Here is a 15,995-nt window from a genome sequence, read left to right as displayed (position 1 = left end):
AGGCGCTGCAGTCTGGAACCGCGCGACCGCTACGGTCCCAGGTTCGAATCCTGCCTCGGGCATGGATGTGTGTGCTGTCCTTAGGTTAGTTAGGTTTAATTAGTTCTGAGTTCTAGGGGACTGATGACCTCAGATGTCAAGTCCCATAGTGCTCAGAGCCATTTGAACCATTTTTCGTGCCGTAACATAACCGTACACGGTAGTGCTCTCACTTCAGCTTTAAACATGTGGTAAAGTGAGCAGTGGTGACAAAAATACCCCGACCGACAGGGACCGGAGGTGGGTGTCACGCCGCGTCAGTGGGAATCCCTTCGAAACCCAATAGGAATTGCTGCCGTCACAGAATGCAAGTCCAGCTCAAACTGTTTCCGAGCAGACAGTGAGAAGGGGAGTTCGACATTCGACATTTCTAGTACGGTAGCGGAAGGCCGTCGCTTACAGAGGTCACACGAAGCTGTACGCCTCCAGTGGACCGAACTGCACAGAGACTGGACACTGGCTGACTGGGGGTCACGTGACCCGAGGTGTCGGCCGCAGTTGTTCAGTCCCAAGTGTGTGGAGGCTGTTGTTTTGCATGGATGTGGTACTGTCATGTTCTGTGGCTGTTCTTCATACCGTGAGTTTATAACCTTGACCATACTATTGTAATTTAGTATGCTTTTACCTAAATAACAGAAAACCCGGCCTCTATGTTGCCACGTATAACCCTCTTACTAATTCAGTTTCGTTTGCAAGTAAAGTAAGCTATGGGAGTATAGGCCTGTTAATAGGAAAAGCTAATCAATAGTGTTACCCATCTTACGGGATTTGACCGTATGTTGTGTCTATTCGATAAGTAAATCAGACGATTCAATTCTGTCCCTAAGATCGAAAGAAACGCAGTATGAATAGTACTATATTCTAGCTAGGACAACTCAGTTACAAGTTCATTTAGTGGTTTTAAACATGTACTAATGGTCGCCAGCCTATGCCGACAATGAAACATTGTTGTTGTTGTTGTTGTTGTGGTCTTCAGTCCTGAGACTGGTTTGATGCAGCTCTCCATGCTACTCTATCCTGTGCAAGCCTCTTCATCTCCCAGTACCTACTGCAACCTACATCCTTCTGAATCTGCTTCGTGTATTCATCTCTTGGTCTCCCTCTACGATTTTTACCCTCCACGCTGCCCTCCAATACTAAATTGGTGATCCCTTGATGCCTCAGAACATGTCCTACCAACCGATCCCTTCTTATTGTCAAGTTGTGACACAAACTCCTCTTCTCCCCAATTCAACTCAATACCTCCTCATTAGTTATGTGATCTACCCATCTAATCTTCAGCATTCTTCTGTAGCACCACATTTCGAAAGCTTCTGTTCTCTTCTAGTCTAAACTGTTTATTGTCCATGTTTCACTTCAATACATCACTACACTCCATACAAATACTTTCAGAAACGACTTCCTGACTCTGAAATCTATACTAGATGTTAACAAATTTCTCTTCTTCAGAAACGCTTTCCTTGCCATTGCCAGTCTACATTTTATATCGTTTCTACTTCGACCATCATTAGTTATTTTGCTCCCCAAATAGCAAAACTCCTTTACTACTGTGTCTCGTTACGTAATATAATTCTCTCAGCATCACCCGAGTTAACTCGACTACATTCCATTATCCTCGTTTTGCTTTTGTTGATGTTCATCTTATACCCTCCTTTCAAGACACTCTCCATTCAGCTGCTCTTCCAAGTCCTTTGCTGACAGAATTACAATGTCATCGGCAAACCTCAAACTTTTTATTTCTTCTCCCGGGACTTTAATACCTACTCCGAATTTTTCTTTCGTTTCCTTTACTGCTTGCTCAATATACAAACTGAATAACATCGGGGAGAGGCTACGACCCTCTCTCACTCCCTTCCCAACCACTGCTTCCCTTTCATGTCCCTCGACTCTTATGCCATCTTGTTTCATTAAAAATTCTAAATAGCCTTTCGCAGAAGTCTACAATTGCTAGAAACGTTGGTTTGCCTTTCCTTAATCTGGCTTCTAAGATAAGTCGTAGGGTCAGTATTGCCTCACGTGTTCCGATATTACTCCGGAATCCAAACTGATCTTCCCCGAGGTCGGCTTCTACCAGTTTTTCCATTCGTCTCTTAAGAATTCGTATTAGTATTTTGCAGCTGTGACTTACTAAACTGATAGTTCGGTAATTTTCACATCTGTCAACACTTGCTTTCTTTGGGATTGGAATTATTATATTCTTCTTGAAGTCTGAGTACATTTCGCCTGTCTCATACATCTTGCTCACCAGATGGTAGAGTTTTGTCTTGACTGGCTCTCCCAAGGCCATCAGTAGTTCTAATGGAATGTTGTCTACTCCCGGGGCCTTGTTTCGACTCAGGTCTTTCAGTGCTCTGTCAAACTCTTCACGCAGTATCCTATCTCCCATTTCATCTTCATCTACATCCTCCTCCATTTCCATAATATTGTCCTCAAGTACATCGCCCTTGTATAGACCCTCTATATACTCCTTCCACCTTTCTGCTTTCCCTTCTTTGCTTAGAACTGGGTTTCCATCTGAGCTCTTGATGTTCATACATGTGGTTCTCTTATCTCCAAAGGTCTCTTTAATTTCCCTGTAGGCAGTATCTATCTTACCCCTAGTGAGATAAGCCACTACATCCTTACATTTGTCCTCTAGCCATCCCTGCTTAGCCATTTTGCACTTCCTGTCGATCTCATTTTTTAGACGTTTGTATTCCTTTTTGTCTGCTTCATTTACTGCATTTTTATATTTTCTCCTTTCATCAATTAAATTCAATATTTCTTCTGTTACCCAAGGATTTCTACTAGCCCTCGTCTTTTTACCTACTTGATCCTCTGCTGCCTTCACTACTTCATCCCTCAGAGCTAGCCATTCTTCTTCTACTGTATTTCTTTCCCCCATTCCTATCAATTGTTCCCTTATGCTCTCCCTGAAACTCTCAACCACCTCTGATTTAGTCAGTCTATCCAGGTCCCATCTCCTTAAAAATTTCTACCTTTTTACAGTTTCTTCAGTTTTAATCTACAGGTCATAACCAATAGATTGTGGTCAGAGTCCACATCTGCCCCTGGAAACGTCTTACAATTTAAAACCTCGTTCCTAAATCTCTGTCTTACCATTATATATAATCTATCTGATACCTTTTAGTATCTCCAGGGTTCTTCCATGTACACAACCTTCTATCATGATTATTAACCCAAGTGTTAGCTATGATTAAGTTGTGCTCTGAGCAAAATTCTACCAGGCGGCTTCCTCTTTCATTTCGTAGCCCCAATCCATATTCACCTACTACGTTTCCTTCTCTCCCTTTTCCTACACTCTAATTCCAGTCACCCATGACTATTAAATTTTCGTCTCCCTTCACTATCTGAATAATTTCTTTTATTTCATCATACATTTCTTCAATTTCTTCGTCATCTGCAGAGCTAGTTGGCATATAAACTTTTACTACTGTAGTAGGCATGGGCTTCGTGTCTGTCTTGGCCACAATAATGCGTTCACTATGCTGTTTGTAGTAGCTTACCCGCACTTCTAGTTTTTTATTCATTATTAAATCTACTCCTGCATTACTCCTATTTGATTTTGTATTTATAACCCTGTATTCACCTGACCAGAAGTCTTGTTCCTCCTGCCACTGAACTTCACTAATTTCCACTATATCTAACTTTAACCTATCCATTTCCCTTTTTAAATTTTCTAACCTACCTGCCCGATTAAGGGATCTGACATTCCACGCTCCGATCTGTAGAACGCCAGTTTTCTTTCTCCTGACGACGTCCTCTTGAGTAGTCCCCGCCCGGAGATCCGAATGGGGGACTATTTTACCTCCAGAATATTTTACCCAAGAGGACGCCATCATCATTTAACCGTACAGTAAAGCTGCATGCCCTCGGGAAAAATTACGGCCGTAGCTTCCCCTTGCTTTCAGCCGTTCGCAGTATCAGTACAGCAAGGCCGTTTTGGTTGATGTTACAAGGCCAGATCAATCATCCAGACTGTTACCCCTGCGACAACCGAAAAGGCTGCTGCCCCTCTTCGGGAACCACACGTTTGTCTGGCCTCTCAACAGATACCCCTCCGTTGTGGTTGCACCTACGGTACGGCCACCATTTGTATCGCTGAGACACGCAAGCCTCCCCACCAACGGAAACGTCCATGGTTCATAGGGGGGGGGGGGGGGAGAGGTTACTTTACGTAAAGAAAATACAGCACCAAAATGTTGAAATTTTAAAGCAAAAAATTATAAAATTCAGATAAACCATAAACAAATAGTGTTGTAAGTTGAGCACACTCACCCGTGTTACCGTCAACATGGGCCAGGATGTTTATTCCAACAGTTTCGTTGAGCAAGTGTTCGCATTCTTTCTATATCTTGAGGATATTCCGGTGATTAATTCGGCGAGGAAACGATGTAACTGCGCTAAGTATTCTCCGCCACTCACTTCGTGGCGATGTGCGCATTACAGACATAGACGAATGCCGTCCGTGTGGCACGTTATATGATGATGTAGCAGTAGGTGTGGCTACGTTTCAGACCCGGCGTGATGCGATACAGTTGTAGCTCCTTGTGGGCCGTCTGTTTTCGTTTCGAGAGTCGCCCATCTGCTCCGGCCGTGATTGCAGACGGCGCGTGTAGACAGTTCCGAGGCGAGAGAGAAGCGATGTGCAGGTAGTAGCGTAGTTCATTGCATACGCCGGAGCCGCCACGAGCGTGTGCTGTGTTTTGGCAGCAGAATGGTGTGGCGCAGACATCGAGCTGGTAAGACTACTGTCACACAGCCATGGTTCCGAATAACGAAACGTTTTATGCACGCGCGAGTTGGAGAAGAGGAAGGCCACGCCCCACTGCGGAGTCGTCGTCGTCGTCGTCGTCATTATTATTATTGTCAGTGGTCGCCGTTATTATTGTCAGTGGTCGCCGTTATTATTGTCAGTGGTCGCCGTTATTATTGTCAGTGGTCGCCGTTATTATTGTCAGTGGTCGCCGTTATTATTGTCAGTGGTCGTCGTCGCAGTTGTTGTTATTGTCGCAGTTGTTGTTATTGTCGCAGTTGTTGTTATTGTCGAAGTTGTTGTTATTGTCGAAGTTGTTGTTATTGTCGAAGTTGTTGTTATTGTCGAAGTTGTTGTTATTGTCGAAGTTGTTGTTATTGTCGAAGTTGTTGTTATTGTCGAAGTTGTTGTTATTGTCGAAGTTGTTGTTATTGTCGAAGTTGTTGTTATTGTCGAAGTTGTTGTTATTGTCGAAGTTGTTGTTATTGTCGAAGTTGTTGTTATTGTCGAAGTTGTTGTTATTGTCGAAGTTGTTGTTATTGTCGAAGTTGTTGTTATTGTCGAAGTTGTTGTTATTGTCGAAGTTGTTGTTATTGTCGTCGTCGTTGTTATTGTCGTCGTCGTTGTTATTGTCGTCGTCGTTGTTATTGTCGTCGTCGTTGTTATTGTCGTCGTCGTTGTTATTGTCGTCGTCGTTGTTATTGTCGTCGTCGTTGTTATTGTCGTCGTCGTCACTATTTTCGTCGTCGTCACTATTTTCGTCGTCGTCACTATTTTCGTCGTCGTCACTATTTTCGTCGTCGTCACTATTTTCGTCGTCGTCACTATTTTCGTCGTCGTCACTATTTTCGTCGTCGTCACTATTTTCGTCGTCGTCACTATTTTCGTCGTCGTCACTATTTTCGTCGTCGTCACTATTTTCGTCGTCGTCACTATTTTCGTCGTCGTCACTATTTTCGTCGTCGTCACTATTTTCGTCGTCGTCACTATTTTCGTCGTCGTCACTATTTTCGTCGTCGTCACTATTTTCGTCGTCGTCACTATTTTCGTCGTCGTCACTATTTTCGTCGTCGTCACTATTTTCGTCGTCGTCACTATTTTCGTCGTCGTCACTATTTTCGTCGTCGTCACTATTTTCGTCGTCGTCACTATTTTCGTCGTCGTCGTCGGCGGCGTCGTCGTCGTCGGCGGCGTCGTCGTCGTCGGCGGCGTCGTCGTCGTCGTCGGCGGCGTCGTCGTCGTCGGCGGCGTCGTCGTCGTCGGCGGCGTCGTCGTCGTCGGCGGCGTCGTCGTCGGCGGCGGCGGCGTCGTCGTCGTCGTCGTCACTATTTTCGTCGTCGGCGGCGGCGTCGTCACTATTTTCGTCGTCGGCGGCGGCGTCGTCGTCGTCGTCATAAGATGTTCTGCTTGTTGGCAGGTTCCTCATACAACGGCTGTCACAATCTGACCCTATTCCAGGCCAAGTACTTCGTTGAATATCACCTCCTCTTTTCACTTCATCTAACATTTTCCCTCTTTTCCTTACAGTTCTCTCCTGTCCTTCAACTGTAGTTCAGTAGTAGTTCTGAGAATTCATTTTCCTGCCAATCCACAGGCGTACAGAAAAGCACTACATACAAAGTAGTTCTCAAAGCTTTTTTTAACTTAAGAGAGCAATTTGCTGCATTACAAACGTTCCTTTTTCTGGAAAGCTCGCTTGGCCATTACAATACTGGATGTTACTTCCTTTTCTCTCATCCAGTTACCAGTTCGCATGCTCCCCAAATGTCTGTACTGCATACCCAGTTTCGGTCATGCACCCTCACTACCGTAAGTTTTCTTTCTATTGCTTTTCATTCTGCACTCCTGCACTCCCCCACAAGTCTCCGTAATGTTATCCGAAGAGACGCTGTTTTTTCGTCAAAGGACAGACAATACATGAGCAAATCTGGTACACTTGGTCTTCTGGTCTCAGTATTTCCTTCCCAACTTCCCGCATTTTCGATGTGCGGGATCTAAAATAAACAACGTATATCGACGCTGGTGCTGTTCAGAGACTATGTTCTGTGTGATGAATACTGCTGCAAAGATGTTGCCCGCACCACCTACGGATTTCTTTTTGCACGTAGGAGACACCGATAGACACTCCAGAAGAGGTGGTTTCCCATTTGGCTAATGCTGCGGCCATTGTTGTAGAAACAGCTGGTTGTTTTGAACGTCTTAGACCATCATGAGCACGCAGGCATCAATTGTGGATTATTGTAAACGGATGTCATCTTCAGCAGCGTCTTCAAAAGAATATTCAAGGCTGTTTGAACACCCATCTCTGAACGTCACTACCTCCAAAACCTTGCTGGACCACTAGGAGCAAGGCTGTGCATCTGTGACCTTTGTGTCACATACAAAAGCTTTTTTTGCTACATAGTGTTTTCACACCTTGTGTGTGGTAAACAGACTCGGCGAAAAACAGCAATACTGCCTTCCTCCTCTTCAGACTTGAGGCTGTCATAGAATTTTCCAGGTTCGACGTCGCTTTTGTCCTTGTCAATAACGCTTAAGGGGACATTGTATATGCTATGCGGCTAATGTTAAATTATGGAATTTTGAGACTTACTATCTTGGCAGCTTTTTAAGACACCAACTTAAAATATTCCGTAATTATTGACTGCACATTTCTAGATACACTGAAGCAGAATTACTACTAAAATTGTTATGTGGGGCATATTATCTTTATTTTTTTCAAACACACAATTTTTTGACAGAATTCTGTAAATAAATGAACATAATACAACTCACGATATTTTAATTATTTTAGTTCCATATGTGTTGAATCTCTCACTTGGCATGGTGTGAAAATTTCATGTCTCTACCATCGGTACTTTTTTCGAAAACGGGTCATTTATTGCAAAAAATGTAGTTCAGAGATATTGAGCTTTAAAACTTTTTGTGCAAATTCTTATACAGACTTAAATTTCTGAGTCTTTTATGCACTAGCATTGCCCTGGCCCATAGTCTGTGTTCTCTTCTGTGCCACAACAGCCCAGCCCTTGCCAATTCCATTTCTTCCTTGCTTCTTTTGTCATTTGCTGAGCAGGTAACTCTACTTCACGTACACGAAGCTCATCCAGTTCCCGCAGTCTTTTAGCTGTGTCTTGGCCAAATCTTACCCCCTAACTTCTCCAGAACCTTAAGTCTTTCATAGTTCCCACCATTAAAAGTTATTACAGCATCAGACACTGCTAACTTTGAGTCACAAGACCAAGTACATTTTTATGCACACGGCACCACACAACATTACATTGAAGGACTGATTCACATTCTGGGTCTTCCCATGTAAACGAAAAGCAGCTGAGGGTTTGCCAAATATCTGTAAGCAGGTTTGATTGCCTACATTACTGCCAAAGGAAGAGAGTGTTTATGTCTAAATTCATGCAGGGTGCCACGAAATACAGCTTGCATTCAGAAACATTATCGTGGTCTCCTTCACTGCTAGCACACGTGTTTTCCAGTACTTCAGAAGAAAATGCAGGTCTCACATATATTACTCGGTAATTTGCGTTTCTTGAAGTTACTTTTAAGCTTCGTCATTTTATTTACGTATAAAAAGCAAGAGAAGTTAGCTTACTACAAAAATAGCCGATAATCACACAAGTTTCAACGGAAACTAGTATCAGAAACGACTGATTTGTTTATTCGTAATGCCAACTTCTGAGACGTAGCAGTAGGCAGAAAACAACGCAATTCATAGCCTTCTAGACTGAGTAGTTTCCAAGATATGACTGCTCAACTGCGCCAGTATAGGTTTTTCCGCAAAATTTGATAGTCACGCGTCGACATTCAAAATATTATTTGAAGGTCTCGCAATTGTCTGATTTTAATGTATTATATCCCAAAAATGTTCAGGAAAGTCCGAAGTACGTTATGGAGTAGAAAACAGAAAATGTCAAATTTCAACGAATTTCACGTGCAATGTCCCGTTAATTAGTCTCGTGTCGTTCCGGTGCACCTTTTCCACTTTCACAATTTCCATCACCTTATCAACTTCCCTCAAGGCCTTTTTTTACATAGTTCTCCGTAACTAATTTGCAGTGTGGGGTATTGCGTCAACTGCAGCGGTATAGGTAGCACTTAACATCATTTTCACTTTTTATCTAATCTGCTGAAAATACCACTGCTAGTTGTTAACTGCCGACTCTATTACGACTCCAGATAATGCGCTTACCCTCCTTCACAACTTCCAGACCGTCTATGTCGACAACCGCATATGCCTACACTGCAAGTGACCATACACTGCGTGGCGGAGGGTACGTGTCACTGATACACACGGACTGATAGAAGGAAGTTAAGCCACCAATAGCTGGGGCCGGATATTAATGTAATTACGTACACGCACACATCATCGGAGAGTACGTAAAGGATTAGAATTGCAATCCTCTGTGAATGATGCGATGGTCACCAGTTTGCATTAGAGTTACCGCTGTGTCTTGTAGTGTGTGTAAGTGGCGTTAGCAGCATCAGATGTTATCACCGTGAAGGATGCCCATATGCCGCGTAATCGGGCGAAACGCGACATATTGTGAAAGTTAGCTCATTGCGGGTCTACATTTGGCCAAATAGTTCCGTATCCACATTTATTGGGGCTATCAGATGCCACAGTATGCGATATGTCGATATTTTAAATATGTCTTTATCGTGTCTCGATACAAGTCCGAAAAGAGTAAAGATATATCGACAGGAAACGTATCGACATACATGTGCCTAAAAATATCGACTTTACATTGTAAATGTACTGCAGGTTTTAAAGGTAGATATTAAAGTATCGATTTATGATTAGATACTCTGTACATCAACAAGCTAGCAGCCTACTTTGTCAAGCGATTTAAGTAAGTTTGCCATCTCATCTAACTGGGGTGATAATACATTTGGTTTTCCACAGGGTTCAATCGTGGGTCCCCTTCTCTTCTTGATATATGTGGACGACCTCCTTTCCTACCTGAAACAGGAAGTTCAACTGACGCTGTTTGTTGATGATACAAGCATCATTATTAATCCAGTAAAAGAAAGTCCAATTGAAAATGATACAAATAACGTCTTTGGAAGAGTCATTAATAGGTTGAAACGTCCCCTTAGAATATTTGTACAAGACTGTGCTTAAACTGACACACAATATTTTTAGCGCAACGCAATCTGACTTTCAAAAAATCCCTACAAAAGAATGGCCCTGACTAACATTAACCTATACCTTTCACAAATCACTTACCTCACAAAGATCTTCGTTACTGGAACTACCGCAATACAGCGAGCGCCACTACTGCCAGCTAAATAAAAGATTCAAATTACGGAAGGCACTAACTACTGATCGGCATAGTTAGCAAACGAAAGATTTTAATAGAGAACAAACAATGTATTTACCTTAATAGGAAAAATCACAATATACATAGCAGTTCATGACATCCAGTCTTACAAATTTCAAAACTCCACCATCTCTCCCCCTACATCCACCACTGCTGGCGGCTCACCTCCAACTGCGCAACGCTACGCGCTGTTCACATCCAGCTGCCGCTGCCCAACACTACAATGGCAGACAACAATGCAAACTTGCCACAGACTGCACACAGTACAGCCAGTGATTTTCATACAGAGCGCTATGTGGCGTTGCCAATAAGAAAACATAAACAGCCTACTTACAAGGTTTTCTTCAATTGTGCTTGCTCTAAACTTTGGAAAAACAGTCCATCCAATTTTCTGCTGCAAAACGTACAGTTCCTTCAATAAATATAGCACATGAATATTAGTCAGTAGACAGGATAGATCATACTAAGTTTTCGGGTGTACGCGTACATGAGAATCTTAGTTGGAAAATTCATATTTTGGATCTTCTAAAGTGACTAGGGTCAGCAACTTTTGCAATCAGAATAATTGCCAATTTTGAGGATATAGAAATTAATAAGCTAACAGACTTTGCATGCTTTCACTCTCTGGTGTCATACGGAGTAATATTTTGGGGTAAATCAACATTTAGACAAAAAGTATTCACTGCTCAAAAGAAAGTGATTAGAATAATGTGTGGGGTTCATAGTCGCACATCTTGTAGGCATCTTTTTAAATAGTGCATTTACTCAATAATGAAATTTGTTCTCAACAACATGGACCAGTTTAAAAACAACAGTGACATTCATGATTATAATACCAGAAAAAAGAAAGACTTACACTACCCTTTACTGAACCTATCTTTGGCACAGAAAGGGGTAAAATATGCTGCTATAAAAATTATCGACAAGTTGCCAGATGAAATAAAATGTCTGACAGACAGAAGTAATAGCTTCAAAAATAAATTGAAATTATATCTCCTTGACAACTCCTTCTATACTATAGACGAATTCTTGAATAGGAATAAATAAATCTATAAATATAGTATATGCATTTTGTGCCATTTAAGGGAATGGGGGAAATAATAGACATATGAATCCTTAACTCGGCGCGCATGCAATTTTCTCTCATATGTGCATTTCTTGTGCACATGACACATTCCCCACCATAACGGCTACCGTACCGTGCGATTGATCGATGAACATGCAACTAACCAACCCCCTTAGAGCAAGAATCGAAAGGAAAAGGATGTACGTTCATGCTTGGCGATAACCTCTTTGCTATCGACGGTAACTGGACGTAAGTGGTACAATAAAAGTTCCTGGCGGGTCCATTGTTCGGTTTTGTCCATATATGGGATTTGTCCGGAACACTTCATGTCGACTTCCCTGTCTTTTCATTCTGCAAACGCCAGCGGCCTACCTGATGTAAACAAAGGCAAAGGCGATGATTGGTCAGAAGCCGCACTACGCATACATTGGTATTGTTACGCTCTTCGAAGTAGGTCCTACTTACGTTATACGTACATTCTTACTGACTTGCGTTAAATGAAACTTCAAGAATTGAAATGTATTAATATCTGTGAACGTTTTTCTTAATCACGCTTTCGCTGTGCAGTTTATATTTAAAAAATCGTGTACAGTCACAGTTTCTGCATTGTTGTGCTCTGAGTGTCGTGCTGTTCCGTAGTGAAATACGCGTGTGGAACACAGTTAAAAAGGGCCGAGAAATGTGTTGTTCTTAATGTTCGTCATAAATTTACAGAAATAATCGCCTTTGAAATTTTCAAACGCACTGTATTACATCAAGTTGACATGTAATTACACGTAAACACTCTAGCGGAATCGATAACTTAGTAAATTGTTAATAAATTGCAGGTCGTTGTTTGCTGGTTCAAATCTCGGCATAGTCATTTTTATTTTCTCGATCAATTTGAAATACCTACCTCTCGTAATTACAAAATTAATGGTCGTTTTTTTATGATTAATGCGTGGCTTCTTGTTTCTAATTACACATCGCACGCGAATTTCCTATTCTCATTTCAAATAGAAATTCTTAATTATCGATATTTTATGAAAAACTGTTAGTAAAGGTTGCTTAAATTAAGGAAACCTGATGTTGCCTTCAGTGCAGAGACTGGTTTGATGCAGCTCTCCATGCTACTCTGTCCTTTGCAAGCTTCTTCATCTGCGAATAACTGCTGGAAACTACATCCTTCTGAATGTGCTTCATGTGTTTATCTCTTGGTCTCATAACATAACAATGTAATTTTTTTCAGGCAAAAATGAAAAACCGACTACTCTTTATTTGGGCTGTGTCCATTGTTTTATACCGCAGATGTAGATAAGTGTCATAGAAACATGAAAAACAATCATTTTCACAGCATCGAGCACACCGTACAAATGACGCGTTTTTACATTTACCACTGTACCATTACAATACGAACCCAACAGAACTGATTGGGAGACAAGTTACAGGGTTTGGTCCGAGAATTAAAACTCTGTTAAGCTGCCAGACATTACGGAACTAACGCACACAGTTTTTTCACTAGTCACTGTCGAACACTGGCGGAATACACAACGGCTCGTCATAAATCAACAGTACGGTAAAATCCCTTCAGTATGTTTTTGCATTACACAACTCGCTCAGAAAAATTACCCTGTGTTCAGGTTAGGAATTTTCGTCACTCTTGTTTGTGGAATGAGATTTTCACTCTGCAGCGGAGTGTGCGCTGATATGAAACTTCCTGGCAGATTAAAACTGTGTGCCGGACCGAGACTCAAACTCGGGACCTTTGCCTTTCGCGGGCAAACGCTCTAGCATCTGAGGAATTATAGCTGTGAGGACGGGTCGTGACTCGTGCTTGGGTAGCTCAGATGGTAGAGCACTTGCCCGCGAAAGGCAAAGGTCCCGAGTTCGAGTCATGGTCTCGCACACAGTTTTAATCTGCCAGGAAGTTTCACTCTTGTTTGTAGTTAGAATACGATGTAACGTGACAACGAGGTAATTTTCTGCTTTCAGTCTGGTTACCTGAGAAGCGCGCTGTAGTGCTGGAGTTTTGCCGAATATTATTTCATTCTCTTTAAAAATTAAATGATATTCGAAGCTATGTTGTTTCTCTGCCCGTCTCTTTTTGCTTCTGAACTGCAACTGCCCACACCATTGCAGGTTAGTTGGACCGCTGGTTGGCCAGTGCTGTCCCAGTTTAATGCGCCGGTAAATGTGTTGTCCTGCCCATTATCGCTCAGTCTGTAACACAGCTGAAGACGTACCGTTGTGATGGTACATGCCTGTACTGGTCACAGTTTGGCTTCCGCTGCACGTGAAACGAAATTCAATGAGAGACCAGCGAACGCGGCAGAACACGTGGCGTAATGTTTACATCAGGTTTATGGGTTCAAATGGCTCTGAGCACTACGGAACTTAACATCTGAGGTAATCAGTCCCCTACAACTTAGAACTACTTAAACCTAGCCGGCCGGAGTGGCCGAGCGGTTCTAGGCGCTACAGTCTGGAACCGCGCGACCGTTGCGGTCGCAGGTTCGAACCCTGCCTCGGGCATGGGTGTGTGTGATGTCCTTAGTTTAGTTAGGTTTAAGTAGTTCTTAGTTCTAGAAGACCGATGACCTCACAAGTTAAGTCCCATACTGCTCAGACCCATTTGAAACCATTTTAAACCTAACTAACCTAAGGACATCACACACACCCATGCCCGAGGCAGGATTCGAACCTGCGACCGTAGCGGTCGCGCGGCTCCAGACTGTAGCGCCTAGAACCGCTCGGCCACTCCGGCCGGCAGGTTTATTCCTATGATGGACAGAGTATAGCAGTTGTGGTGTCAAAACAGCGCGGTGAAGCTAAAACATTGTGGTCTGGCCCACTGCGAAGACCAGCCTTGTCATTCAGATCCTCGTTCGTCATTTTCAGCAGTTGTTTTTGAAGAATGTGGACGTGAAGAAATAGCTCGCTAGTTGCATTAAACAGCAACTGGTGTGCTGTTTCTTGACATTGGTTATCTTGTTGTTCTATTCACACCGCCACATACCAGTTCTAACAAACCTACCACAACAAAGGTCAAAAAATTAATTATGATTGTAGTGTTGCTCACGCTGCTAACTACTGCATTTTCGGGCAACAGCAAAGTTATATTATGTGGCAGGTGTCATTAGAGCACAGTTATTAAAGTCATTTCATGTAATAATGAATAAACTACGCACTCATCTTTTCGTGTTTCCCACGCTGGTCTCGTTGTAAAATCTTGGCTCAATCGTCGAAAATCTAGGTGGTGATGATCCCCAAGCTCGTTCACAAACCATTCTTGGAGATTACACTTTTGCAGAACAATGGTGATGTAAAGAAGTAATCAGCACTCCGAATTTAAGTTACACTTCATTTTTATTACTTTACTTGCAACGTCACTTCACAATATAAAACATTGAAAAATCTTCCTCACTGTTAAAGTTCGCATTTCTTAAACTGACTACAACTTGCGTCTTTTCAACATGACGACCAAGACTTCTCCCTAATAACCGCTTACGCGCCCAAAAATCAGAGTTACAAGTACGTCAAAGATCATAGTGACAAAAGAAAGAATACACACAAGAATAATATCATTGCAGTGTAAACATATCGATGTATCAAAGTACCTCTACATTAATGAAATCAAATCTGGATGTTGTCTCAGAAATATGTTAGCTACTTTACGGAAACACAGTAGAATATTACTGGTATCGAGAGGTTCAGGTGAGCGGCCGTAATGGTTACGTAATTCAAGTACCATTACACAGGGTAATCGGACTGCTTCCACTTCGTGCCACACATACTTGATCCACACCGGAAAAGACAGAGGCTGGACGTGATGAAAGCCCAAAAGGCAGTAAGACTCCTTCACGCAGTGAAAGTAATATTATGTTCGGCCGCGATTTCAAATGAAAAATTCAAATACGCTCCGAAAATTATGAAAAAGACACAATATTTTTTTAAAAAAATATTGTTACTCGATTTTGCCGTTCTTATACCGATGTATCGGACCGACAGATACCGATATTTTGTGGCAAGATGCCGATAATTTATCAACAGCCTTGCCTCAACTGTCATGGATGGGGGCGCCACCACGTATGTCTTCAGGGCACGGCTGGAAACTCTTTTGACAGCACAACAACGCGCCACGGACATCCAGAATTCTCCGGAGTCACATGTCGCGTGACTACCGCTTGCCATTTTTCATCACGACAACGCTCGTTCACACACGCGGCACGCGCCTCTGGGGACTGTCACTGTAATGCTATAATTACGGAAAACTATTTTTAGTTTCAGTTTTCTGGTTTCATTTTATTTCCACGTTTTTGTCAGTCAAGTTGTAGTCGCCTTGCACAACAATGAAGTTATTTTAATCGGTTTGCAAAACAAATGTGGCTTTTATTATTGTTTCCCGCAGATGCTGTCAACTGACAAGAAACGAAGTATTCATTCCACGCTATTGGCTAGTTTCAACTGTGCACAGAGTTCAAAGTGCACATTTTCATCTCCTGGCACGTATGCCATTATGCCGTAATAAAGAATCAGACACGAGACAATATAGTACTGGTACATTCCGAAAAGCGCACAGGAAAGCTTGATATCAGGTTAGGACCTACTCCATTGTGAATCTGGACATATGAATGTGTCCTTTAAGCCTAATTATCGTTTTCGTATGGTTTACGAAATTCTTACGCTCTTCGAGTATCCCCTGACTTCGTCTATAGTCATGTGAGATCTGCCTTAAGGCTATACGTGTACGGTCGTACCGGCTTCATACGTCATCGTAGCTGCTCACTCGAGTTTTCTAGCGCTCAATGGCAGCCGCCGAAAC

General features: G+C 42.4%; 1 protein-coding gene across 1 annotated transcript; it reads right to left on the bottom strand.

Annotated features, from left to right (window-relative positions):
- Positions 1-5,018: 5,018 nt before the first annotated feature.
- LOC126426601 (uncharacterized protein DDB_G0287625-like) lies at positions 5,019-6,190 on the bottom strand. Its single transcript, XM_050088494.1, has 2 exons — positions 6,096-6,190; positions 5,019-5,907 (listed from the first exon to the last, which is right to left on the bottom strand). The coding sequence occupies exons 1-2, from the start codon at positions 6,188-6,190 to the stop codon at positions 5,019-5,021; spliced, it is 984 nt and encodes a 327-aa protein (XP_049944451.1).
- Positions 6,191-15,995: the final 9,805 nt, after the last annotated feature.

This window comes from Schistocerca serialis, chromosome 11, assembly GCF_023864345.2.
Source record: "Schistocerca serialis cubense isolate TAMUIC-IGC-003099 chromosome 11, iqSchSeri2.2, whole genome shotgun sequence".
NCBI lineage: Eukaryota > Metazoa > Arthropoda > Insecta > Orthoptera > Acrididae > Schistocerca > Schistocerca serialis.
The sequence above is the reverse complement of the archived record's forward strand: the minus strand, read 5'-3'. Positions and strand labels throughout refer to the sequence as shown.